General features: G+C 45.4%; 1 protein-coding gene across 15 annotated transcripts in view; it reads left to right on the top strand.

Moving 5' to 3' along the window:
- The window catches only part of AAK1 (AP2 associated kinase 1), an 87652-nt gene that overhangs the window by 32849 nt on the left and 26972 nt on the right, over positions 1-27831 (top strand). For all 15 annotated transcript variants that reach the window (XM_033159143.1, XM_033159144.1, XM_033159149.1 and 12 more), the window contains exons 6-16: positions 1077-1198; positions 2463-2544; positions 6598-6730; positions 8266-8369; positions 9953-10032; positions 11040-11176; positions 12672-12973; positions 16768-17004; positions 22822-23045; positions 24343-24500; positions 25901-26017. In XM_033159143.1, coding sequence (XP_033015034.1) covers positions 1077-1198; positions 2463-2544; positions 6598-6730; positions 8266-8369; positions 9953-10032; positions 11040-11176; positions 12672-12973; positions 16768-17004; positions 22822-23045; positions 24343-24500; positions 25901-26017 — 1696 coding nt within the window. The remainder of the gene's footprint in view (positions 1-1076; positions 1199-2462; positions 2545-6597; positions 6731-8265; positions 8370-9952; positions 10033-11039; positions 11177-12671; positions 12974-16767; positions 17005-22821; positions 23046-24342; positions 24501-25900; positions 26018-27831) is intronic.

Genomic DNA, 27831 nt, shown 5'->3' on the forward strand with positions numbered 1-27831 from the left:
TGTGTGAGCGCTCAAAGTAACACTACGATTACAGAAAAGTGGTGTGCATGGATTTGTGCGCTTAGAAATCTTTATGGTGGGGGCTGAGCCTGTGTCCCCAGCCTCTCAAATCAGGGGATCATAATCTCTTTCAGGGCATTTAAGTGATGTCAAAGGTTCTGCTTATCTGAGTTTCTCAGTGAAATATATTTGTTTCTCTTAAAGCAAGACCAGGGGATCTGGTACCATTCCAGATGTTCTCAACATCCTGATCATTCACCTTGTTGGCTGGGTCTGATGTGATTGTAATCCAAAGCATATGTAGGGACACAAGTTTCCTGCCTTTGCTCTTGGGAAATGATTTCTCAAAATCAGAATTTCTCAAAATCAGAAAAAGGATTTCTCAAAATTCCACCAAGCAAATGAGAAGTACCCAAGATGAGTGTAGAAACAATCATTTATTACTATGAATGTGTTGAATAGTTTTTGTTGTGTGCCTTGGCATCAGTGCCACTTATTGTTTTTAGGAAGAGGGGATTTGTATCTTTGTGAGAACATAAAAAATAAATGCTGGAACATCTGTAGAACATTACGGAGGTAATCCTTTGTGTGCAGTGGGATAAGTAGGGAGTGACAGTTGCAATGCTCTGCCAGAATCTTAACACCCACTGTAAAATTCCTAAATAGTCCACAGCAGCCTTTCCCAACCTAAGGCCATCCAGATGTTTTGGATTACAGTTCCCATCAGACCCAGCCAACACCACTGTATGGTGGAAGCATGGGGGAGAGGGCTGATGGAAGCTGTATTTCAAAACTTTTGGAGGACCCCAGGTTGGGGAAGGCTAGTCTATGAAGTATCAGGTGACCTTCTCCATTGGCGATATCGCAGTCACCGCATGAAAAGTCTTCAGGGAGGAAAACCAAGTAGGACTTGGATGGCTGGGGGATTGTGGCTTTCAGAAGTCAGGGGCACTTTCCACAGTTGCCACCACTGCTCCCAAGTTCACGTTTCCCGTTCCTGCTGGTGGAAAGAGAAATGTTTATGCAAAGGGATTACGTTTCTCCTTTATCCTGGTATGCGCACCTTTTCTTTCCAGGTGGAAAATATCCTCCTGCACGATCGTGGCCATTATGTGCTGTGTGACTTTGGAAGTGCCACCAACAAATTCCAGAACCCTCAGCTTGAAGGAGTGAATGCAGTGGAGGAAGAAATCAAGAAGTGAGTGAGGGATGGTTTAGTGGGCCTCTCCTGTGTCTGGCTGGGGCTGCTTCTGCATGAAAAGCACCATAGCTGGTTGACTATGCGACAGAGAGAAAAAGAGAAGCCTGTTTCTGTGCTTTTGGAACATTAGTTTATTGTGGTTTCAAAACTAGAAGAGGGTTCTTAATTAGCTGGGCTGCTTCTAACCTTTAACCTGACACTTGAGGTGGTATGTTTTTAGGACCCACCTTATTTTTATGATTGTAAGTCGTTTTAAATTACCGTATTTTTCACTCCATAAGACACACTTTTTTCCTCCTAAAAAGTAAGGGGAAATATCTGTTCGTCTTATGGAGCGAATGGTGGTCCCTGGAGCTGAATTGCCCAGGGGCCAAAAGAGGATCATGCTTTTTATTTTACAAAGAGAAAAGGGAGTGTTGAAAGGACCCTGCTCAGCAGCTGATCAGCAAGAGATCGGGAGAGAGATAAGAGTCCCGGCTCCCTTTCAGCCCCGCCCTCCATTGTTGAATGTGCTGCAGAGGGAGGTTGTTTGTTTCCCCAGCGACATGTGACTGGCTGATTAGATTATCTGTCTGGAAACTGTAGAAAAGGCTCCCTTTCCTTTAGAAGCTGCAGAAATGTGAGTTGAACCCCATAAAAATGGGGCTTTTCCTCTTTGCTTTTCCCACTTTGCAAAAGGAGCTTTGCTTTTCCCCCTTTGCAAAAAAAGCTGCAAAACCTTTAGCTGATCCTCAAAAAACCAGGGCCTTTCCCTTTGCAAAAAAGCTGCAAAATGTTTAGCTGATCCTCAAAAAACAGGGTTTTTCCCTTTGCAAAAAAGCTGCAAAACCTTTTAGCTGGTCCTCAAAAAAAAACAGGGCTTTTAGAAGAGGAAAACCAGAAAAATATTTTTTTTTCTTGTTTCCTCCTCTAAAAACGAGGTGCGCCCTATGGTCCGGTGCGCCCTATGGAGCGAAAAATACGGTATTTTAACTATTGTTTTTAATGCTATAGCCCACCCTAGGATCTTAGGGTGAAGGGCAGAAAACAAACAAACGAATAATAAATGTATTGGATTTCAACAGCAGCCTCTTTTTGTGGTAGTCTGGGATGCTGTGTTGAAATCTCTTATTTCTGAGTGCCCTGAGCTCTGTCAGTTCTAGATCTAGAGATCATTCAAGGAAGAGTAAACGTTTGATGTGAGTTGTAGAGGAAACACCACATAGTTTATAAAACCATTTTGACTTATCCGGCTACCCTGCGAGTTTTGGTTTCGTTGTAGGTACACCACACTATCCTACAGAGCACCAGAAATGGTCAACCTCTATAGCGGCAAGCTGATTACTACAAGAGCAGACATCTGGGTATGTAGAAGTTTCTGTGAAGTTACTTGCCTGCTTGTGGCTTGCTAGAAATTGTACTGGCAAACCTCTTGCCCTGGTTGCCCGTCCCTCCTTGTGGTCTTCTGTGTCTGCCATGATTCCCAGTCCCTTACACCTGCCCCTTCACTCAGTGGCAAAGCAAGAAAGTGCCACCCCTTCCCCACCAAAGGTACCCTTACCCTCCACTGCCGCCTTCTCCCTCACCCACAACAATGATGATCAGAAAAAAGGGGATTAAAAAGGAGGCCAGTGGGGTGGGGAGAGGTGGAGGCGTTGGCAGGAAGATATGGCAGTGGCGGTTTGGCAGTGGCATTAGTGGTGTCAGCAAAGGCAGCAGGTGGCGTGCTCTTTATGGGTCCAGGTCTGGCCCCACTCCCAACTGTCCTGTGCCTGCCACGCTGAGGCAATTGCTTCACCTTGCCTCATGGCCAGGCTGGCTCTGCTTCCACTACAGCATGGCTGGCTGGAAGCTTGCAGGTCAGTCACTCTCTTGCCTCCCTCAAGGATAGAAATGGAATCAAAGTGTGAACCAGGCAGAGGGCCTTCTCGGTAGTGGCGCCCACCCTGTGGAACGCCCTTCCATCAGATGTCAAGGAAATAAGCAGCTATCCTATTTTTAAAAGACATCTGAAGGCGGCCCTGTTTAGTGAAGTTTTTAATATTTAATGCTGTATTGTTTTTAACACTCGATTGGGGGCCGCCCAGAGTGGCTGGGGAACAAATAAATTATTATTATTATTATTATTATTATTATTATTATTATTATTATTATGGGTGGCATGTAACTAAAATTGTATCTCTGACTAAGGTCTTGCAACCTAAATGGATTGATTGGCGGACCTTGTGCCCATGTGCCTGATGGCAGCTTTATGTACCACTTCAGTAATGATTCCTGGGACTGAGAACTGAATTTCTCCAGCAGCTGATGATCTTTTACAACCCAAATTCCCTCCCACTTTTGGTCTACACACGCCTTTGACATCCTAGGGCAGCAAACTTTCCATTTTGGGCAACCCTTTGGTTATGTGGGGTATATTTAGCAGTGCAACGAGGCATACTTATTAGTATGTTTTATTAATGTGGTTTTATATATACATTTGTTTTTAAATATTTAATCAGCAGTGAATTTACATTGCAATTTGGATTTGTTCTTGTGCCTCGGTTCCCCCCCTTTTCATCTTTAGAAGTTGTAACGCACCCCAGAGCCCTTGTGAATAGCATGGGGCTTAATAAATCAAAATGTGTAATGGGAGATTATGCCAAGAGGCTGCTTCCTGAGTTGCATTTCAGAAGAAAGGACTAGATGCACTAAGGACCTGATCAGCCACTGTGCTAAAGGCAGAACTCTCAGCCCAGTACAGAGCTCAGGCCCACCACCCTGGTCTCCTCCCCACATCCCATCCAATCTATTCTTGCAGAGAAAACCAATAATTGAACTGGACCATATTGCATTTATTTGAATGACTTGTTTGCCTGGAAAGACTAGAGTGGGCAGAGGGCTTCCTCAGTGAGAATTGCATACTTTATCCTGTGAAACATCTGGATTCCCCCCCCTTTTTTTTGTTTCATTCATGAGGTTTGCTTCATCATCTGCTCCTGTAGTTAATATTCTAGACGAAGTTTTAGCAGGTTTATTTCTCTTTTCCAAAACATGTATATTCCTTGCAATAGCATGCTTATCTGGTCTAACTGCTTCCCACACCACAATAACAATTGCATTTTACATTGGTGGGTGGGCCAGACCCTGCCTTTTCTAAATCTCTGGGTTTCATAAACGATGACTGGGGCTGATGGGAGTTGTAGTCCGAAACATCTGGAGGGCACTTGGTTGGAGATGGCTGCACTACACTTTTTTCTTCATTCACTTCCCAGTAACTGGGATGTGATCAGCATAAATTCTACTTCTGAGCTCTTTTTACATCACTAGTGACTTTGGAAACAAAATAATAATTTTAATCAATTCTCATAACTGCTTAAGGCAGTCCAAGTAAAAACTACAGCCTTTTTGCATGGGCCTCAAATGTTTTTGAGTGGCATCAAATGTTATTCCTTTGTTTTCTAATTGTGCTAGAACATCCTTTCGTCAGGGTGCAAAAATAGCACTTTAATTATTTTAAATAATTGATTGTTCATTGCTCTGTTGCCGCCTCTTGCCAAAAATATTTTCTTCTGTTCTCCAGTTCTTTGATAACTCATAGATAACTAATTATTGATGTTTTTTTTTCTTTTTATCAATAAAAAACCAATAACATATAAAATCTACACAAGTTAGAGAAGCTGCATTCAGAAAGCAGACTCCTGAGCATAAACAAGACACAGCCTTCAAATAAGCAGATGGACAGAGGGGGGCATCAGGATTCATGGATGTACCGGTAACCTTCGTGTCTTGCAGCCATGCATTTAAAATTCCAAGACGTACTGTGCTGGGAGTTTCACTCCCGTTTTTTAATCTCTAACCAAACATGTAGAGGTTCCTTGAAGCACAATACAAGCACTTGACTGAGAAACCCCTCCCCTCCCCCATGAAAGGACTTTGAGATGATTCTTTACCCGCCATCATGTTTTTCTTTCAGAGAGAACTTGTATCCTACTTCTATGTTTTATTTTCGCTGTGTGGTGGTTGCTCGCAAGTAACGAGGCAAAAGTCCAGCCTGTCTTTTAACAGGTTTATTGTGCATACTATGTACAGTGCAGAGCTAAAATTCCATGCCTGTATCAGTCATTCGCAGAATCTGGGAGTGGCCCCTTCCGGATGCGACCCCAACATAAGAATTTCGGCACCCCCAGTCTCCGCCTCCCCTCTGTGCGGTAACGGGTGACGGAAATGGCATGCCTCCCTCCTCACCCGCCGGGCGAGAGGAGTGCAGGGTCTCTACAGCATCCCCAGAGCCCCTACGCTCATGGCCCCTGGTCTCCTGCCCTTCCCCACTGGAGACGTCGCTGTTTCCTCCGCTGGAGGAGGTGCTGCTAGTCAGGTGGGACCGGTGCTCCCTGTAGCCTCCCGAGAGCCCTTCCACCACCTTGCGCTGAACCGGGGACAGTTCCCTGACATCCGCATATCTTGAATACTGCTTTTCACTTAAAAAAAAAATTGACACAAAATTTAAGACCCGTATCTTATGTGCAAATGCTACTTTTGAAGAACTAGACTAAATGCCTTGCTCCAAAGTAGGTAACAGAGATCATTACCTGCAGATAGTAGAAAATGTTGGTTGTTGGGATTAGACATGCTCTCTTCATCTAGGGTCCGTGGGCTGCTAGCTTCCCAGAGTTCTCTTCCTGCAAAACAACACGCACGCACACAGGCAGGGACTGTTTCAAACACACCAAACGACGGTCTCTGTGTGCGGAGGAATTGGTTGCCCTTCCTTCCCGCCATCTACTTAAGCCAGTATTCCCCAACCTGGTGCCCTCCAGATGTTTTGGAGTATAACTCCATCCATCCCAGCAAGCATGGTCATTCATAGTTGTAGTCTGAAACATTTGGAGGGCACCAGGTTAGTGAACACTGGCCTAGAGAAATGCATTGTGTAGACACTTCACACTGAGGCCTTTTTGTGGTGCTTTCTTCTTTGAAAAGGAATCACACCAATGAGATGTATGTGTTTGGCCTCCATGTGGATGGTGTGAGCTGCACAAGGGTCAGAACTTGGCCTGCAGTGTCTGGTGATTAGTTTAATTCAGAGTGCTCTGTTTTGGAGAATTGAGGCAACTCGGTCTTAAAAATTCTGCCATTTTTTTTATAAGCTTTGAATTGCAGATTTTGATGTTACACATCTCTTCCAGTTCAGAAACAGCAATCTTGGTTCACCAGAGGCAAACTTGGAACAATTGCTAGCAGAGCCAGCAATTCCTACATTCCTAGCTTCAAATCAGGCTGGTTTTTGCTGACCTGAAATCTGATGCAGGTCATGTCAGCAAGAGAGGTTTGTTTTCTGTTGTTGCAACTAGAATCCAGCAAGGCCTTACATGACAACGGAGGTAACCAGGTCTCCGTTCCTACAGCACACTAAAGAATTATTCGTCTTCTTTCAGGCCATGGGCTGTTTGCTGTACAAGCTCTGCTATTTTACTTTGCCATTTGGTGAGAGCCAAGTAGCAATTTGCGACGGAAACTTCACCATTCCTGACAACTCGCGCTACTCTCAAGACATGCACTGCCTCATACGTGAGTATCTATTTGGGAATACAGCTCAACTCTGATTTTGAAAAGCAAACTAACATGAAACTGCTCCTACCTCCTGCCAGGTGTTTGGGTATGGAACCCAGAATACTTCTGTTTATAAGGACAAAGGTTTTGGGCACAAGTCTAGGAGATTTATTTTTGGTGCCTACTTCTGTGAACTTCATCAGATGCTCTTCTATTGCTGCAGCTCTCCCCACACTGTTGCCTCTACCACAACTGCCATCAGTTGTAGTTGTAGATGGAAGTTGTAGCCCAAAACATTTGGAGGACACCAGTCTGGGAAATGCTGAAGGGGCAGTGGTTAACTGAATAAACAGTTTTGAGGGTCTTTGAGGGGAGTAAGTTCTGCTCCATATGTGTCGTCTTTCGCACCCCTGCCCTGTGATGGAAAGTAAAATAGGGCCACTAGGAAAGTAATTATCCAATTAGAAGCTGGAACTGTCAAGATGTGAAACTGTACCTGCTCCTCCCACCGTCCCCCTCTTCTCTGCCAGGTATTTTCCCTTGGAGGAGATTGTAACAATGTACTAAACAGTTCCCACCTTACAGGTGGGTAGCCGTGTTGGTCTGCCATAGTTGAAAGAAAATAAAAAATTCTTTCCAGTAGCACCTTAGAGACCAACTGAGTTTGTTCTTGGCATGAGCTTTCGTGTGCGCATGCACACTTCTTCAGATACACTGAAACAGAAGTCACCAGATCCTTAAATATAGTGAGGGAGTGGGGAGGGGTATTACTCAGAAGGGTGGTGGGAATGGGTGATCAGCTGATAGACTGCAATTGGTCTTGCAGGGAAAGGCAAGGGGTGAGATGGCTAAAGATAGCTTTGTCATGTATAATGAGATAAGAATCCAATGTCTTTGTTCAGACCAGGTTTCTCCATGGTTTTAAGTTTGGTGATTAGTTGCAATTCAGCCACTTCTCTTTCCAGTCTATTTCTGAAATTTCTTTGTATTAAGACAGCTACTTTGAGATCTTTTATAGAATGTCCTGGGAGATTGAAGTGTTCTCCTACTGGTTTCTCTGTCTTGTGATTTCTGATATCAGATTTATGTCCATTTATCCTTTGGCGTAGGGTTTGGCCTGTTTGTCCAATATAGAGAGCTGAAGGGCACTGTTGGCATTTGATTGCATACACAATGTTGGAAGATGAGCAATTAAATAGTCCTGAGATGGTATGTTTGATGTTGTTGGGACCACTTCCCACCTTAGAAGCTCTTCCAAGACTCCAAAGCCTTTAATCAAGAACACTTCGAAACTCTTAGAGAGAAGCAGGCAAGCCCACAGGTCACTAAGGCTCCTTATAGTAGCAGTAGACTATGGTTTGCTGTGGTGTCTGAACCAGGCTAATAAGCAATGTGAGATGTCCTTGGGTTTTGGAAGCTATGCACGTCCCTGTGGGCTGGGTTTTCCAGCATCCATATCCTGAAAGCGATACTGGGTAAGACTTGTCCCTGTCCTTCCTATGCCATACCCAAATGCCACACCACCAAAGCCTAATAGGTCTTCTGTTTCTTAGGGTATATGCTGGAACCAGACCCTGACAAGAGACCTGAAATATACCAGGTCTCCTATTTTGCATTCAAGCTCGCTAAGAGGGAATGTCCGGTCCAGAATGTACAGGCAAGTGATGACTGATCCATCTTTGCTGAAGGGGCAAACAAAAGACAACACAAAAGGGAGGGAAACCACAACAGTTTAGCTTCGTGTATGGGGAGGTGTGCTTTCTCTGTACAGTATGATCGCATCTTATGTAGGGAGTTCAGTTCCAAGGGTTCTGTGTATACCCAAAAGTCACACATACCCAAAGCCTTGGTATTTCTGCATGGCTAGTGGGTGAGGGGGAGAGAGTGAGTATGCCAGCACTCCCAAAACCCACACGCCGAGCAGGCCTTGCCCAGCAAACAAGGTGGGAATTTAAAAGCTTTTTTTGTACCAGGTCCACTTGGGTTACCTGGCACAAAAGAGCTTTTAAGCTCTCCGCCCTGTTTGCTGGGTAGGACCCTCTCAGCACGCTGGCTCTGGAAGGCTAGGAATGCTCAGGTGAGATCTTGCAAGAACTCTGACAGCCCTGCAAAATCTTGCAAGGGCACCCCAGAACCAGTGTGCTGAGCGTGCCATGCCTGATAAGCAAAGACAGGGAGCTTAAAGCTCTTTCTGTACTGGGGAAACCCAAGTGGGCCTGGTGCAAAAATGGCTTTTATTCTCTCTGCCTTGCTTGGGTTTAAGCTGCAGAGTTTTAGCCAGCCCTCCTTCAACCATGTTTGGTTGAAATCATACAAATTAAATGCCTTCTGTACAGCCAAAGCACACTTTTCTCATGAACTGTAGTGAATTTGTATGGAACTTTACTTAAGAATATGCTGGTGGTAGTAGCAGTTTTTGTCCTTTTAGTGTTACACCGCTACTGCTATTTTATTTTCAGATGTGTTGTGTTTTGTGTTACAGCCTTATAGTTTCAATATTTTGCATGTTAATACATTGTGACCTGCTCTGGAATGGGCAGCCCTGTAAGGCAGGCTATAAATAAATAAATACAGTTCACCATCATAAACATTTGCCTGACTACAATTATAGAAATAAATAGAGGACCCAGGTGGCCCTGTGGGTTAAACCACAGAGTCTAGGGCTTGCTGATCAGAAGGTTGGCGGTTTGAATCCCTGCCACGGGGTGAGCTCCCGTTGCTCGGTCCCAGCTCCTGCCCACCTAGCAGTTCGAAAGCATGTCAAAGTGCAAGTAGATAAATAGGTACCGCTCCAGCGGGAAGGTAAACGGCGTTTCCGTGCGCTGCTCTGGTTCGCCAGAAGCAGCTTTGTCATGCTGACCACATGACCCGGAAGCTGTCTGCGGACAAATGCCAGCTCCCTCGGCCTATAGAGCGAGATGAGCGCCGCAACCCCAGAGTCGGACACGACTGGACCTGATGGTCAGGGGTCCCTTTACCTTTACCTAATTTCTATGCTAATATTGCAAGGGTTTTGTATCTTAATTCTGTCTGGCTTGGGATTGTTAAGTGGAAAAGTCTGCAATGCTGTTTCTCCTCTTTCATCCCAAGCATTTATTAAGTATCTTAATAAATTTTACCTATTCATGAAGTGAAGCCTAGGAGAGCTTTAGGTTTCCCCATTCAGTTTGCCTCTTGCTCTCGGTTGCCTCTGACAGCCCTCTGTCATTTTCTGCTCTGTGTGTGGGTTTCCATTTGCAGAACTCTCCGATACCTGCCAAACTCCCAGAGCCCGTGAAAGCGAGTGAAGCTGCTGCTAAGAAGAGCCAGCCAAAAGCCAGGTGAGGGTTCCTGACTCTTCCATGGTCCATGGCAGAAGACGGGAAAATGCTTAGTGTGTGTGTGTGGGTGTTTCATTTCTCTATAGTATGTAAAAAATATTTACTGCATTACTGCCCCAAGGAGCTCAAGGGGGTTATACATGGTTCTCCCCCACCGCATTTAACCTCCCCAAGGTGAGGTAGCTTAGGCTGAGAGGCAGTCACTGGCCCAAGGTCAACCCCAGTGAACTTAATGGCCAAGTGGGGATTGAAACCCTGGTCTCCCAAACCCTAGTCCAACACTCTAACCCAGGGGCCCTAAGTAACCTAAGGCCCATGGGCCACAAGCAGCCCATGGGGGTCATTTAACCGGCCCATGAGCTGCCCCCGAACCGAGCCACCCACTTGGTGAGTCCCTGTGCACTGCACTAAACCGGCGCTGCGCTGTGCGGGGACTCGCTTCCGCGGCGCCAGAAATTGCGTCTGTGCAGACGCCGGAAATTGCGGTCGCGATCCGGCCCACGGAGGGATCTCTGCTGGAGTGAACCGGCCCAGGCGAGGTAAACCTTGCCGACCCCTGCTCTAACCACTACACCACACTGGCTTTCAGCGTCTGCTCTTCTACTGCTACCCGTATCTCCTCTGCACTAGTGCCAACTTGCATGACTTAGCGGCTCTAAGGGCCTAAATGGCATACCTGGGATTCTGCAGTTAAATTTCTAGGGCTGCAAAACCCCAGCTCCACAGCTGGAACGAATTATGCAGTTTAGGAGAAAATATGCGTAGAGTTGCTTAAAATTGCATGCTTTGTGTAATTTGTGCCATTGTCGTGCATAACATGGATCTTGCGGTCGCCTCTTTCTGTGTGTGATTTTTTTCTGTGGGGGGGGGAGGGTTGGCTGTTTCAGGGGCCATTTGCCAACTGGAAGGTTGCGGGGTGGGGATGCTCCAATGAAAGGGTGGGTCATAGAAAGGGGCTGGTTCCTCTAAAATGTTAGTTGTGTGTCCATGTTTCCTTCTCCTTGCAGGCTGACAGATCCTATCCCCACGACTGAAACATCCATCACCCCACGCCAAAGACCCAAAGCTGGGCAGACGCAACCAAACCCGGGGATCCTGCCCATCCAGCCTGCTCTGACTCCCAGAAAGAGGCCCACAGCACAGGGTGAGAGGGCGTCCCACTGCGGGCTACTTCCTAACCTAATTTTCGTTCTCTGTGTTGGCAAACTTGCACTCCTAAATGCACAGGCGGGCTTCCTTCTGAGTGCTCTGCTGGTCATGTGGACCAGAGGTTCCCAAACCGTTTTGGGGGCCCGCCCCCTGGTTCCATAGACTCATCCCCAGCACCCCTTACCCTACCCTATAAAAAGCTTTATTTCAGAATAGCGGCTTGTACAACCCACTAAGGAAGACAGTAGCACAATAGAATTCAAAACAGTAATGATTTATTCAGCACATTTATTAAAACCCCAGTTAAAGCTATTTAGTTTAATTAATTCAACAAAATGGATGAACTTGATCCACTGATGCCAGCTTTTCAAAGTCTCATAGTCATTTATGCGGTGGTTCAGTTCCAAGGGTTCCACGTATACACAAAAATCACACCTACCCCAAACCCTTGGAGCCATTCTGCAGCCAAGCGGGTGGAGGTAGAAAGAGTCCTCTGTGCTCCCAGAGCCCATGCAGCGGAGCGGGCCTTGCCCAGTAAGCAAGATAGAGAGCTTAAAAGCTGCTTTTGCGCCTGGTAACCTCGAACATACCCAGCGTCAAAGTACCTTTTAACCTCTCCCACTTGCTTGGATTTAATGTGTGCAATTTCAACCAACCCTCCTTCAACCTCTTATGGATGAAATTGTGCAAGTTAAATGCAGTGGCGTATGGAGCTGCTTTGCCACCTGGAGCGGCAAATGCAGGGGCACCCCCCCAGGGGTGGGTTGCCGCTCCGTAGCACGTGTGCATTGTGATGTCACAACGCATGCGCGCTATGGAGCGCAGTCTGTCCGGGCTGCTGGACGCAAGCAGCTGCACGGACAGGCTGAGCGGCAGTTGCTTGCGCCCGGCATCCGGGATGGAGTGCACAAGTGCGCACATGTGCAATCTGTCCCAGATGGCGGGCGTGAACAGCACCCCATTTGTGCGGCCACTCATAAGGCTGCAGTGTGCGAGCAGAGAGTTGCTGCGTCAGCAGCCGGCGCATGGAAGTGGTGTCGGGCGGCTTGGGAGTTGCAGGGGGCATGGTGCCGAGTGTTACCCCCCCTCCAGGCTGGAACAGGGGGCGTGCCGCTCTCAACGCCCCCACCTTTTTACGCCACTGTTTAAATGCATGCAAGATGAGATCGTACCATAATTCTCTTGAAGATTAGGTTGCAAACCATTGAAAAACAAGGCACCCGCTTTTCTTCCCCTTTCTTCCATTTGCTGCCTATTGTGCCTTCCTTGCCCTTCTTTTATATCCCAGCCCCTTGATCCATCCTCATTTCCTAGAATCACAGAATTGTAGAGTGGGAAGAGAACCCCAAGGGTCACCTGACCCAACTCCTGCAGTGCGAGAATCACAGCTAAATATTTATGCATTTAAGTGTTTAAATAAAAAGTACACAATTTGGGGGGACAGGAGTAAAGGAAACGGGTGCATTCTGACCTCTCCTCTTGCTCTGCAGTTGCTGCTCCAGCGCCTTTGGCCGGGGGTCAGGCCCCCCTCCCCACCAGCGTCCCACAGCCGAAAGCCCTGCCTCAGCCGACTCCGCCTCTCCCGCAAGCTCAGCCTAAGCAGCCGCCCCCTGTACAGCCGCCTGCTGCCCCCCAACCGCAAGCCCCTCCAGCTCAGCCTCAGGCCGCCACCCCACAGCATCAGCTGTTCCTAAAGCAGCAGCACCCACAGCCGCCAGCGCAGCCGCCAGCCACATTTTATCAGCCCCAAGGACCTCAGCCACAGCCGCAGCCTCCCCTACAAGTTCAACAGGTGAGGCTGTTTTGGGGGGTGGCTGTTTTTCTTTTCTCTTCACAGGGATTTTAAGGCAGTTGCGACTTGGCATCAGAGAGGAGGTTGAGTCCAAGGGCCCAAGGGCGGATCTCTGAGTCTTCCACTTTTGGAGTCAAAGCTTTCAGGAATCTTTCAAACGAGTTTGTATGGTCATAGAGAAAATATATGAGACAAGGAGTAGGTGCAGAAGGTATTAACAAAATGAAAGCCCCACCGTCCCATATCTTGCAAATTTGAGCCTCTGTTTGAGCACATAGAATCAAATGTAATGCACTAAGAATAATTAAATATAGTCAAAACTAACATATAAACGATGCGAAAAGGACAATCGTGACTATAAGATAGAAAGGGAATTTTTTTACAAACTATTTGAAAAGACAACAAAGAGACTTAGACTCATTGGCAGGTTTTGAATAAACATACACAATTTTTTTTATTAGCAGAACATGAACAAACAGGGAAATGATATGTACAATGTTATAACATGCAGGAACAATATGAATCAATCAGAAAAGGGAACTGAGGGAAGTCCGAGGAGGGTGGGAGAATGTAATTGGTTGTAATATTGACAAATTGTATTGATTTAAATTCTTTTCAATAAAAATATTTTAAAAAAAAGAATAATTAAATATATAGTACTTGGTGAGTCCTGCATTTGGGCCACTTTGAGATGGCTTTATTTATTTCCAGTGCTTCACCCTAAGGTTCCAGGGCAGGTTAAAGCATTAAAACACAATATTAAAGACAGTTTGAAACAACTTAGAACTATAAGATCCAGTTGAGTTCTAAAAACATACCCCTCGAGTGTCTAAAGCCAGGGTAAAGAGGTATGTCCTCGCCATTCTCCGGAAGCTGTAGAATGGAGGTGCCAGGCCTACCATCTTTTACTAGTCTGGATGGTAATGGAGGAGGAAGTAAAGTCTGTAATGACTCGATGGGCGCAAGATGTGGGGCACAATATATTGATGTCAAGATGGGAAAAACTTTGGAGAGCAAGTTGGAATTTCACCCCCTGCCCTGCAGTGCAATTAGAGAAAGCATAATAATAATAATAATAATAATAATAATAATAATAATAATAATAATAATAATAATAATAATAATTTATTTGTACCCCGCCCATTTGGCTGGGCCTCCCCAGCCACTCTGGGCGGCCTCCATCAAACATCAAAACACAGATTAAAAACTTCCCTAAACTGGGCTGCCTTCAGGTATTTTCTGAATGTCAGGTAGTTGTTTATTCCCTTGACCTCTGATGGGAGGGCGTTCCACAGGGTGCGCGCCACTACTGAGAAGGCCCTCTGCCTGGTTCCCTGTAGCTTTGCTTCTCGCAGTGAGGGAAACGACAGAAGGCCCTCGGCGCTGGATCTCAGTGTCCGGGCTGAACGATGGGGGTGGAGACGCTCCTTCAGGTATACAGGACCGAGGCCGTTTAGGGCTTTAAAGGTCAGCACCAACACTTTGAATTGTGCTTGGAAACGTACTGGGAGCCAATGTAGATCTCTCAGGACCGGTGTTATGTGGTCCCGGCGGCCACTCCCAGTCACCAGTCTAGCTGCCGCGTTCTGGATTAATTGCAGTTTCCGGGTCACCTTCAAAGGTAGCCCCACGTAGAGCGCATTGCAGTAGTCCAAGTGGAAGATAACCAGAGCATGCACCACTCTGGCGAGACAGTCTGGGGGCAGGTTGCATACCAGATGGAGCTGGTAGACAGCCGCCCTGGATACAGAATTAACCTGCGCCTCCATGGACAGCTGTGAGTCCAAAATGACTCCCAGGCTGCGCACCTGGTCCTTCAGGGGCACAGTTACCCCATTCAGGACCAGGGAGTCCCCCACACCCACCTGCCCCCTGTTTCCCCAAAACAGTACTTCTGTCTTGTCAGGATTCAACCTCAATCTGGTAGCCGCCATCCATCCTCCAACCGCCTCCAGGCACTCACACAGGACTTTCATCGCCTTCACTGGTTCTGATTTGAAAGAGAGGTAGAGCTGGGTATCATCCGCATACTGATATATATGTTTTATAGCTGGTATATTACTCCACATAAGCTTTCTAAGACGTATAAGAACATGCAAAACACCTGCTGGAGATGTGAGGAGGTTGGAGACTTATACCATATCAGGTGGAAATGTAAAAAAAATTGAATTATTTTGGAATGAAATAATTTTCTAAATCACCAGAAGCATATTTATTAGGGATTACAACTCCAGACATACCTAATAAAATGAAGAACTTTTTCTTATACACCTCTGCGGCAGCAAGAATTCTGGTGGCATCCTACTGGAAGAGCGATAAAATACCCAGTTAAAAAGAATGGCTTCATAAAACTGTAGAATACATTGAGTTGGCCTTTCTATCATAAAAAAGAAAAGAAAACCCGAGAAGTAGATTTGCTGAAGAGTGGAACAGTTTCTTTATTTAAAAAGGAGGTGCGGCCTTAACACGGTTCACACATTGGAATAACTCTTGTATAACTCAAAAGAAATAGTGATAAAATAATTTGTGAGACTATAGATTATATGATTAGTTTTATAATAAGGGGTGTCAGCGTTATGCTTTCCTTTTTTTCCTAGTTTTTCTATATTGAATCAAGGAGAGTTGGATTAGGGAAGTCAAATGCTTTATATAATTAAGTTCTTTTTTCAGTGATGAATGGAACTGTTAAAATGAATTGGATATCTGAAGAAGTGTGCATGCACACGAAAGCTCATACCAAGAACAAACTTAGTTGGTCTCTAAGGTGCTACCGGAAGGATTTTTTTTTTCATTTTTTTTTTGGATATATGTGTTATTTTTATATTTTTCGTGTTTTTTTGTTATTGTTAAGTAATAGAACTTAAGTATATTTGTTAAAATGTATATGAATGATGTAAAGAAGAATGGAGGTGCCAGGCGCACCTTTGCAAGGAGGGAGTTCCACAGTTTTGGGGCTGCCACAGAGGAGGTCTTCTCCCCCTGGGCCACTACCGCACCAAGCCTCTGAAGTCGGAAGAGCTACCCAGGGGTCCCCCTCTGCTGATCTCAGCACCCGAGAGGTTCTGTAGGAAAGGAGATGGTATTTCAGGTGTTTGGGGTCTTCTGAGTCATTCAGGGCTTTAAAGACCAACGTGTGCACCTTGAATTAGGTCCGTAAATAAACTGGCAACCAGTGCAGCCATCTCACCCCTTGCTTTTTCCTGTAAGACCAATTGCAGTAGTTAACAGTCGTCAACAGGTTTTCCACACATACCAGCCAATCACCCATTCCCAACACCCTTCTGAGTAATACCCCTCCCCACTCTCTCACTATATTTAAGGGTCTGGTGACTTCTGTTTCAGTGTATCTGAAGAAGTGTGCAGGCACACGAAAGCTCATACCAATAACAAACTTAGTTGGTCTGTAAGGTGCTACTGGAAGGAATTTATTTTTTTATTTTTTGCTTCAAAATGAGTTACACGAGACCCAGATGGAACTCCAGCCAGAAATCTGGCTGCTGCATTTTTGGACCAACTGATGTTTCCAAAACAAAATAAAATAAAAAATGCCTTCCAGTAGCACATTAGAAACCAACTAAGTTTGTTCTTGGTATGAGCTTTCGTGTGCATGCACACTTCTTCACGTTTCCAAGTCATCTTCAAAGGCAGCCCAACACAGAGCATGTTGCAACAATCCAGTAACAAGGGAAGGTGAATTTGGGGAGACGCTCTTACTCCATTGCATGTGCTGAAATGCAAAAGATTGCAGCTGATCGTTAAGGAAGGGTTCTGAATGCTTGCTTGCTGTTTTGTAGATCCAAGTGGCGCTCCAGGCACCGCAGCCACCAGTGAAGCCACAGTTTCCAGTGGCGCAGCCAGGAGTGCAACCACAGCCTGTGCAGAATTACATGCAGCAGCAGCAGCTGCTGGCACAACAGGGGTCCACCCCACAGAAAACAGCTGCAGGGCAGCAGAAGCCGTCGGCTCAGATCCTGCCTCAACCGCAGGTGCAGCAGGTGGCGGCACAGCCAGTCCCTGTGCAGGATCATCCGGTAAGGATTGGGAGGAACCTTTGGGCAATAACTCTGTCTTTGCTTTGCAGTGTTGCTTGCATACTTCTTCCAGATCCTCTGCCACTGGGCCACGGCCCCTCCCCACTTCTCATGTTAGTGGGCAGCAGGGAAGGAGAGAATGTGGCCACGTCCAGAAGACCCTCATTTGATTTCTGTGCCACTTTTCATTCAAATGGATCTCAAAGCGGCTTACAAACAATAAATAGCAGTAACTTGATAGAACATAATAGAACATTGCAAATATTGCATAAATCATGTAGAGTAATTAACAAATAATCAGTGAAATAATTACAGTCTATAAAACACTGTTAACAAGCAGCAACTAAAAATGATGAATGCTATCAAACTAACAATGATAGTCGAGCCTCAGAGGTAATTTGTGAAAACAGATAAGAACCCCAGCGTTGTCCTCAGTTTCTCCTTCTTTGCAGATGTTCATATTTACCCCTTCTCTCCCTCTCCCTCTCCCTCTCCCTCTCCCTCCTCTGTCTCTCTCTCTGAACACAAACAGAAGCATGCATTTTTATTCAACTGCTCCAATGCATGCTTAAGACTGGAGAGAAATTTGCATTAGTGCTGATCCAACTAAGGTTATTGTCCCCCTTTCTGGCCATGCTTTTGTGTTTCATACAACAGTGTTCCAGAGATGGGGAATCTGTGGTCTTCCACATGTTGTTGAACTACAATTCCTATCATCCCCTGACTGCTGGTTGGGCCTGCTGGGAGCTGTAATCCATCAAGAATTGGAGGGCCATTATTCTGCAGCTTAAAAACTCACCGTGAACAGAGATGCTGGAACTGAGTTCAAGCAAGTCCCCACTGAAAAAAGCCCTGGTTAAGCATTAGATAAAGCATGGAAATTTAACACTTTACTGCAAAGAAGGGGGGGCAGGACAAATGTGGTGGGGCAGTGCAGATGCAGGAGAGGCTGTGAGCAGACAAGAGAGAGAGTGAGAGTGCCAGACAGTGCCGTTGCAACGGGGGACGGGAGGGTGGTGCGCCCCGTGTTCCATGTCTGGGGGGGTGACAAGTAGGCACCCCCCCAAAGGGGCTCGCGGTGGCGTGAGCAGCCATCACACCGCCGCAGCCGCATGTGGAGGATCCTCTGTTTGCGGCTGCAGCCGTGAGCAGAGGTTCCAGGCGCCAGCGGCAAACCGCTATATACAGCACATGTGTGGCATTGCACGCATGCGCTGTACATAATGATGTAGCACATGCGCTGTACATAGCGGTTTGCTGCTGGCGCTGCTCGAGCGCTGTACGGACAGCGGTGGGATCCCTCCGTTGCTGCTACAGCCGAGAATGGAAGATCCTCCGTTCGCGGCTGCAGCCACGAACAGAGGATCCCGGCACTGCCCATATGGCGCTGGAGCGCTGCTGCCAGCAAACCAGCGCATGTGCAGTGTCGCTACGTATGGTGCATGCACTGTACGTAGCGGTGCTGCAAATGCACCATACATAGCGGTTTGCCACCTTGGGTGCGATGACGCCTTTGTTTGCCCCTGGTGCCAGAATGAAATTCTTGCTCAGACACTGGTAACTGTGGGCCAGGTCTGACCCAGTGGTTCCTTTTTTTCTTTTCTTTTCCCCCTGCACATCACGTTGCAAATTTCTGGAGATTCTTAATGAATGCTGAACAGAAAACTGTGAATCCTGTTGAAGTTGAACATGGAAAAAACTGTCTGGTTTGGCACCAAAAGGCTGCATGTGGGTGCGATAGTAGTTCTTTTTCCTTTAAAAAAACCCAAAATCATTGGTTCAAAAGTTACAATACATTTACAATACAAATCATTTTTAATCAATATATCCCTTCCACAGACACCTCTAAGATGATGGTGGCATTAAAATATCCTGTTCTTCAGTAAAAGAGAAAAAGGGAGACCAGATCGTGCCAAATGTATATTTTTTGGAGATGCCTTTGATTAGGTGTTCTGATAGAGCAGGCGTGTCCAACAAGTAGATCGTGATCTGCCTGTAGATCATTGGATGTCTGCGGTAGATCATTGGCTCCCCCCCAAAGAAGCTGAACAGCTGTGGCTCCCCTAAAAAAAGCTCAACATTTAACCTCCTCCCTGAAAAAACTCAACTACTTTGACCCGAACCTCCAAAAAGGGGTAGATCACTGCTAGTTTTTAACTCTGTGAGTAGATCGCAGTCTCTTGGGAGTTGGCCACCCCTGTGATAGAGCAATGCTTCAGATGTTATTTACCCAAGCCTCTATTGGTATTTTAGAAGTTTCCTTCCATCGTTGGGCAATAACTAGTCTAGCTCCTGTGAACAGGAAGGAAAATAATTCCCACGTTTAAGGGTAGAATTTGGGGTCAAATCCAATGATAATAAGGCAAGTGCTGAATTAAAAGGGCTAGATTGTTTAGTGATTTTGGAGGTCAGGTTAAAAACTTTCCCCCAAAAGGCACGAACTATGGTACACTCCCACCAAACATGAAAATAGGAACCTCGTCCTCTACAGCCTTTCCAACATAGTGGTGAGCTTAAAGGATTTATCTTTGCAAGGCGTGTGGGGGTCCAATGCCACCAAAAGGTAATTTTAAAGGAAATTTCCTGGAGGCGAGCCAAAATTGTTTTTAAAGATGGATTTTGCCATATTGATTGCCACGCTTTTTCACTTATTGAAATTCATATGTCAGTCTCCCATCTCATTCGAATTTCTTCTGCATTTCCTGCAAAGCTTTCTAATATAATACCATATATCACTGAGAAAGTCCTTTTTGTGTCGTGGCTTGGTCTGTTACACAGTGATTCAAAAGGTGTCAAGGGTCTCTTTTAAAATTGCTTTACCTTTTACAAACACATCTCTAATTCTATAGAAACCATTTGTTTCAAGATCTAGGAGTTGGTTATATTTGTCTAGATGTTTAAATGAGGGGTGATCTAGCAGAAGCATCAGATGTGATGTCCTAGGAGCCAATACTCAGTTCCGATTCCGCCACGCCATTAATTATACTTTTAAAAATGGGTTTGCCCACCATTTCTTGTTCCTTCCTGAAGGGGCAGAGCATGCACTGATAGTCTTGTGTGGCCACTTTCTATCTTTATCCATGGAATATCTACTTTGCCATTAATGAGAGGTATCAATGATTTAATTTGGAAAGCTGCGTAGTATAGTTCAAGACTGGGTATTCCTAACCCCCCTTTATTCCTATGTCTAAATAAGATTTTTTGACTGAGTCTGGCTCTTTTTCCTAATGAAGTAAAAGAAAGTAATTTGTTTTGCCATTTTTAAGCATAGCAGGAGAGGTGTATGTTGGTAAAACCTGAAACAGGAAAGATAATTTTAGTAGAATTGGCATTTTTATAGCTTAGGCTTGTGCGCTTCCATTTTGAGAATTTTTTATTTATCGTTTTGAGCAGGGGCTTATAACTTCTTTGATTTAATTTTTGAGATCATCTGTTAAGGTTATCCTGAGGTATTTTAAACCCCCCATGGGTGACCCAGCGGTTCCTTTCTCCTGCTCTGGATTTTTGTCGGGCAAACAGTTTGCAGCTTAATCCCAATCCTTGTTTCCAATGTACTCATGACCAAACATTACAAATCCTCCATTTGATGACTATAATGTATGCATTCATCCCAAATAAGTGCTTTTTCACTTAATGAGAACCAGGGTTTTCCCTGTAGCGAGTGGAGCAGCTGCCTTAAAGTATAAAAGGAGTGGAAATGTGCCAGGGATCCCCCATCACTGCAGATACTCGAGAATGAAATTTCACATCCGCCTTCTCCTGCTGCATGCGTACACACACACACACACACACACACACACTTCATTACTATTCAAGTGTAATCATTCCTCATTGTTTCTTTTTGTACTAAAATGCAGCTGCTTTGACTGTTGTGGGGGGTGGTGGTTGTTTAAATGAAAAGGATGCACAGCATACGAATAAATTACAGTAAATGCCTTCCAGCTGAATCTGTAGTTATACCAGGTTATTCTTGCCACACATTTTTTTTCCTGTAATGCCCAAATCTATTGGTAACCAACTGGTTTCAGGAGCAGATTTGGAGAGAACACTCTAGGATGAAGAATTATGGGTGGGGACTTCCCCCCATTATTCATGTTAACAGAATGGGGGTGGGTGAACATAAAAGGGGTATGTGTATCTTAAGAATATCTGAAGAAGTGTGCATGCACACGAAAGCTCATACCAAGAACAAACTTAGTTGGTCTCTAAGGTGCTACTGGAAGGAATTTTGTTTTGAGAGCCAGTGTGGTGTAGTGGTTAAGAGCGGTAGACTTGTAATCTGGTGAACCGGGTTCGCGTCTCCGCTCCTCCACATGCAGTTACTGGGTGACCTTGGGCTACTCACACTTCTTTGAAGTCTCTCAGCCCCACTCACCTCACAGAGTGTTTGTTGTGGGGGAGGAAGGGAAAGGAGAATGTCAGCCGCTTTGAGACTCCTTCGGGTAGTGATAAAGCAGGATATCAAATCTAAACTCTTCTTCTTCTACTACTACGGCAGACCAACACGGCTACCTACCTGTAAATAAAAGGGGTGGTTATTTCTGTCACAAATTTCTGTCACAAATATATTCACAACATCATTTCAAACTAATATTTGTTGTGGTATTTGGCGGGGGAAGCTGAAATATGATGGAAAAAATAACCCAAGCCTCCAAAAGGTGTAAACATCCCATTCTGTTCGCTCCTCTTTATATTATAGATATATTTTCAGGATTGCAAGTTCTGTTAAGTCAGTGTGGTGAAGGGAGCTGGCCAGATAGAGCCAGGGCTCAGATCCCTGCTGAGAATATTTATATTGAAAGAGAGCATAGAAAAAGGATAAAGCAACAGCAAGAGTCCTTACAACAACCTTGTAAGACAGGCCAGTATGACTTGAATCTGTGAGGCTCCTGTCTTGCAGTCACCCCTTGAGCATTTTGGACATTTCTTCAGCCATGACGATTTTTAGATCTGAAAAAATAAACCTATGCTGCCAATACCCGTGGTAAATCAGTATACAATAAGCAGCACAAAAACGGCGCACACAAATCTGCCAAACCATTCCACGTATTGAATTATATATTGGTAGTCCAATCAAAAAGAAAGCAGTGCAAAAAGTCAAACAAAGAAGCCACAAACAGAAAACTCATTCAAGTTAGTACAACAGGACAATTTCAGTCTTTAAATGTCTAATGAGTTTTCTGTTTGTGGCTTCTTTGTTTGACTTTTTGCATTGCTCTCTTTTTGATTGGACTACCAATATAGATGACAATTTTTAGAAGCTTTTCTGGAAGAAGGAAAAAAAAGCTGAGATCCTGAGAAATCCAGTTTCTGTGTCTGGCAAGCAAGCCAGTGTTTCAGTGTATGGAACAGAACGGCTGCCAGGAGCCCAAGGTTGTGCCCACGGTTCTCCTTCTCCCCCTCATTTAATCCCCACCACAACCCAGTGAGGTAGGCTAGGCTGAGAGGACACCCAGTGAACTTCATGGCTGGGTGAGAATTTGAACTCTGGTACTAGTCCGAAACTCTAACCACTGCACCATGCCGGCTCTTCTGTGAGCGAACTGTTGTGGCTTGGAGATGCTGTGTGGTGTGTTAGTCTTCTAGGTTTGGCTGATTAACATGTTGAGGGAATAAAGTTCTGGGTCTTTCTTACGTTTTTGCCCGAAAGGGGGGGTCTACATTTTATTTTTATCCCCTTTCCCTTTTACCCCCCTCCCCGCCACCGGGACAGAATTCAGAGTTTGGGTTGTCCCTTCTGCTTCTAAGAAACAGCTTTGCAACTCCTGTGGTTAAGGAAATAAACTCGGCAACTTTCTCTTCCCTCCCCCCCCCCAGCAAGCGCCTCCACGACATCAAAGGATACCCACTACCCCGCCGTCAGCTGTCCAGGGGCAGAAGGTGGGCTCCCTCACTCCCCCGTCCTCCCCCAAGACTCAGCGAGCGGGACACCGGAGGATCCTGAGTGACGTGACTCACAGCACTGTCTTTGGGGTCCCAGCCAGCAAATCAACACAGCTTCTGCAGGCAGCGGCTGCTGAGGCCAGCCTCAACAAGTCCAAGTGTGTATTTTAATTTGGGGGGGGAGGGGGTGTCTCTTCTTTGTGCATTTTGATTCTCTTTACGTTTTGTTCTGATGTGGGGGCAAGCTGCCTCTGTCTGCCTTTCTGGCGCCATGTCCTAATAGCCTTCCTGCTGTTGCTCTTGGAACGAAAAGAGGAGTGTGCTTGAGTTGCAAGAGGAGCATTTATTTTTATTTATTTATTTTTTAATGAAAATTTATTAAGCTTTAACAACAATACAAAATACAAATACAAAACACTACAACAAAAACTACAAAACTACAAAAACCGTAACAAACAAACACTTATTCAACTATTCTTATCTTATTCCTAACATTATTTTGGGACCTCCTCACATCCTCTCTTCTGTGTACATTTCTAATTGTCTTTAGTAACTTTATAACATTATAAAATCTTCTTTCTCTATTCTAATCATTATAAACCATAATCATCATTTACCTATAATCTTAATCCTAATAAAAATAAATAAACATAACATTTCTAACTACTTCTTATATCCTATCTTAAAATAACTTCTGACTTTATATGTCCTCTGATTTTAATTTCAAATGTCTTATCTTTTCACATCATTTCAAATAGTCTTTAAATTTCTTCCAATCCTCCTGCACCGTTTCTTCCCTCTGGTCTCGGAGTTCCGCGGTCAGTTCTGCGAGTTCCATGTACACAAGAGGAGCATTTATAACCCTGGGCTAGCAACTAAGCTTAACCTAAGAACACCAGAAAGAGCCTGCTGGATCAGGCCAATCGCCCATCTAGTCCTGTTCTCACAGTGGCCAACCAGAGGCCTGTGGGAAACCTGCATGGGGGATTCAAGCACAAGAACACCCTCCCTTTCTGTGGTTTCCAGGAACTGGCATTCAGAAGCATGGCTGCCTCTGACTGGAGGCAGAGTATGGCCATCATTGCTACGCTCCTCCTCCATCATGTTGAAAGTACAGGCAACTCCCATTTATGGTGTGTATTGTGACGTTCTAAGGCAGCACACGTTTAAGTGAAATTGCGTATATTTCAAACACAATTGGAAAAGCTTGCAAACACCCTGTTCTTTCCCCTTTTGCTTTGCCCATGTGAGTGTAAATGGGGAGGTGTGTGTGGGGGGGAGTTGCCTGTATGGATCTGTGTGGACAATTTTCAGGCTCACAGAACTTCAAAGTCTACACAGTTGCATAGTCGGCACACATTCAACAGCACCTGTAGACGTTGCAATGGCGTTACGAAGTAAAGATGGCAACTGAATTTCCCGTTTTTGTTCCCTTTTCGGGGTGGCTTCCTCCAGGTCTGCCTCGACAACGCCTTCTGGATCCCCCAGGACATCACAGCAAAATGTCTACAATCCACCAGATGTCTCTACCTGGAACCCTTTTGATGACGACAACTTCTCCAAGCTCACAGCAGAGGAGCTGCTGAACAAGGATTTTGCAAAACTGAGTGATGGTTAGTGCAGTCCAGTAGTGGCTAAAGTGCCCTCAGAGTGGAAGCTGTGGCAGCCTAGGCTGTTGAAGATGAAGGGCCTCCCAAAACTTTCTAGGCTGTTCCTTGGGAACAGACAAGCTGACTTTTTTTTAAGGCTCTCTTGGTCCAGTGGCCTAAATCAAGACCATTGGAGTTCTCATAATCGGTCTGACAGAGGTCCCACCCCCTGCACTTGATAGAATTCATATTTCAAGGTTAATTTGGCACAACATAATTCCACTTGATTGTACTATTAGATTCCAGTTTCACCTTCCAGGCTTCTGAGGCTACAGAGGGAAACAGCTGTGGTAGCAGTATATGACCATTGCTGTCTGACTTCCCCTGAAATAGACTTCCCCTGAAATCATCCACAGGGTGATCAGCAGATGTGGGCCAGTGTTGTGGGAGTCCACTGGCAGTTGTGTTTATACTGTGCTACCAGCCAGAGTTCCCTATCCTTAATGCCTTGTCAGAACCATCAGGGGCATAAGATTTTTTAATGCAAGTGTTGCATTTCTTGGTATCCTAGTTGCAACCAAAAGACATACCGTGTGCTGTTTCTCTCACAATGCAAACCTATGCATGATTGCTTGGAAGTATTTTCGCTCTGTTCAGTGTGGACTATTCCTTAGCATGTTTTTATGATTGTAGCCTAAACCAAAGTGACTGGCACCGGTTTCCTCCCCAAAAAAGCATCAGAAACAATCCTAGGAAGAGTGAAGGAGCAACATGTGGAGTTTCTGTCTGGCTTAGTTGCTGATCCTTAAAACTGAGAAACCAGGTCTAGCTCTGGCTTGCAATAAGTACGAACAATAGTAATATCCAGGGGGTTTGGAATATTTCCAAGATATGCTTAGCAACTCATGATGCATAAGAGCGCTTAATAACCAGGTCCTTTATTAATTTGTAATGTAAAGATAAATCCAGCTCCTTTGTTGGCTTGTTAGTAATAATAGATGGATCAAACCAACTTTTATGTCATTGGGAGATGTTGACATTTTTGCTGGTAGCTGCTTGTTTAGAAATAGCTAAATGTTGGTGCTGTGCAGTAGGCCTGTCTAGAGACTCATGGTGTGCTCAGTTATGGTCTGTTGCTCTGGCCAACAAATTGACCTGCCAGGCCAGAAACAAGATGAATCCTTTCACCACAGGTGGCATCCATTCATCTCCTATATGAGACATGATAATCGAGAGTACCTTCCCAGACACATGGTAACATCTGGAGAGACCTATTGGACTAGAGACTTTAATATGCATTATAAACTGGTTCTAACTGCTGTTAATGCCTTTTCCCAAGAAATGGCAGAATTTTGTTGTTGTTTTTTTATTGTATTTTAAATTATATACAATATATAAAAATAACCAGCTCCTTGGAATTTCAGGTAAACTTCCAGAGAAGCTGGGTAGCTCAGCAGAGAACCTGATCCCAGGCTTTCAGCCGGCTCCTTCCGCAACACAGGCAGATGCGTTTGGCTCATCTTCTCTTGCACCTGTGTCAGGTATGCCCGGATGGGATGTTATTTGCAGCTCCGACCAATTCAATGCAGAAGGTCTTTCCAATGGAAGCAGGCAGTGCTTGTCAGGCCGATTCTGGACTCTGGTTGTGTGTCTTTCAGTTGCCATCAGGGGAGATGGGACGCAGGCTTCAAGTGGGCAGAATAGGGCTGGCCAAGCTGAGGATAGGGGAGCACAGGGCCTCAGCTGCAAGTCAGTCAGCTATGTTTGGGCCAGGTGACCCCCATATCCAGATCTCCAGCCCAGGTTCCCTGAGGGGGCAGGACCTGTAGTGTGAAGTGTTTCAGGCAGAAGCTGCTGCCCCGTTGGCTAAGCAGAAGGACCAGGTTCTTGGCATTTATACCATGCCTGGTCAGTTGGGGTTGGCACTGCACACTCCAGTCTATCTTGTGCCTAAAGAAGACTTGTGAGGCCACAGCTCTTGTGGTCCTGGGTAGTTGTTAGGCCACGACCCAGCCTCAAGCTGTGAGGCTCTTCATTCCCTTAGCCGAGTGTGGGCAGCACCTGCTTCAGAGATGTGAGCAGGGTTACCCAGCAAGTGGGGAAAGTCAGGACCCGGGAAGGGCTGTACTTGATTCCATCTGGAGTGGACCATTCATTAGCTTCCTTCTAAAACCTGAGTCCCTTCTGCAGGCTTAGAGAAGCTGGCCAGCCTAGATCCAGCCCTGCCTCTAATCTCATGGAGTATGATCAGGTTTTTATTGAGTCTGGCTGGTTTCTGGAGCTGCTGGAAGCCCCCGCTGTATGCTGAGTCCACCTTGGAAAAGAGCATAGCCGGCAAGTAGCCCAAATGTGTGCTTTACCCGCTATATTTTCATGTTAAACGCTAAATGCGATGAAGCAGCCCAACTGTGGCCCAAAATGATGTTTTTTTAGAGCTTTGGTGGATACTTCATAAAACATAAACCTGGTAGTTGTCATAAATTCTGGAGTGACTTCAAGATTATGCTACTTAAGCCTTTCCCAATCCACTGTCCTCTAGACATTTTTGGACTCCAGCTCCCATCATCCCAGAACATGGCAAATAGGGCTGATGGGAGTTCCAGGAGCCACCAGTTTGGGGAAGGCTGTCCAGCTGCAATGTGCTGTATGTGTGGCTGACTTTGAAGATAGTTTGGGAACTTCATTTATTTATTTATTAAAAACACATCCTGCTTTCTACTATGTAGGTCTCACAGCAAAAAAATAAAATGCACACATTTTAAAACATGAATTAAAGCTCCAAAGTCTAAAACTTCAGGAATTTAAATTCTCGAGAAAAGGAAAAAGGGAAACATCTGAGCAGCATTCAGGGTGCAAAGGTCTACTTGGATAAAATAGTTTTGACCAGGCACCTGAAACTCTGTTATGAGTGGTGCCAGTCTAACTTCTTGTGGGTAGGCCCTCCATAGAGTTGGGGCCACAACATTGAAATGTGGGTCGTGCTTCCAGCTTTCAGGTAGTGCAGAACTCAGAGACCCGCCTGTGGACAGTTGTGGGCCAATCTTCTCATCTCGCATCTGCTGAAGCAGCTGCGCTGGCTGCCATTTGATCATGGGACAATTCAAAGTGCTGGTTCTGACACTTAGAACCATAAACTGCTTGAGTTCTGATTATCTCAAGGGATGTCTCCATGCATTTAAGATCATCTGTAGAAATCCTGCTACAGGTTCCAGATAAACCATTGCAAGGAGCAGAGAATATGGGATTGTTTAATATTGGTTTATTTGTTTTAATGTTTTGTATTTATTTTTTAAGGAGCAGGGTCTTCTGTGCAGCAGCCCCATTGCTCTGGAACTTTTCCCCAAGGGAGGTTCAT

This window comes from Lacerta agilis, chromosome 8 (assembly GCF_009819535.1).
Source record: "Lacerta agilis isolate rLacAgi1 chromosome 8, rLacAgi1.pri, whole genome shotgun sequence".
NCBI lineage: Eukaryota > Metazoa > Chordata > Lepidosauria > Squamata > Lacertidae > Lacerta > Lacerta agilis.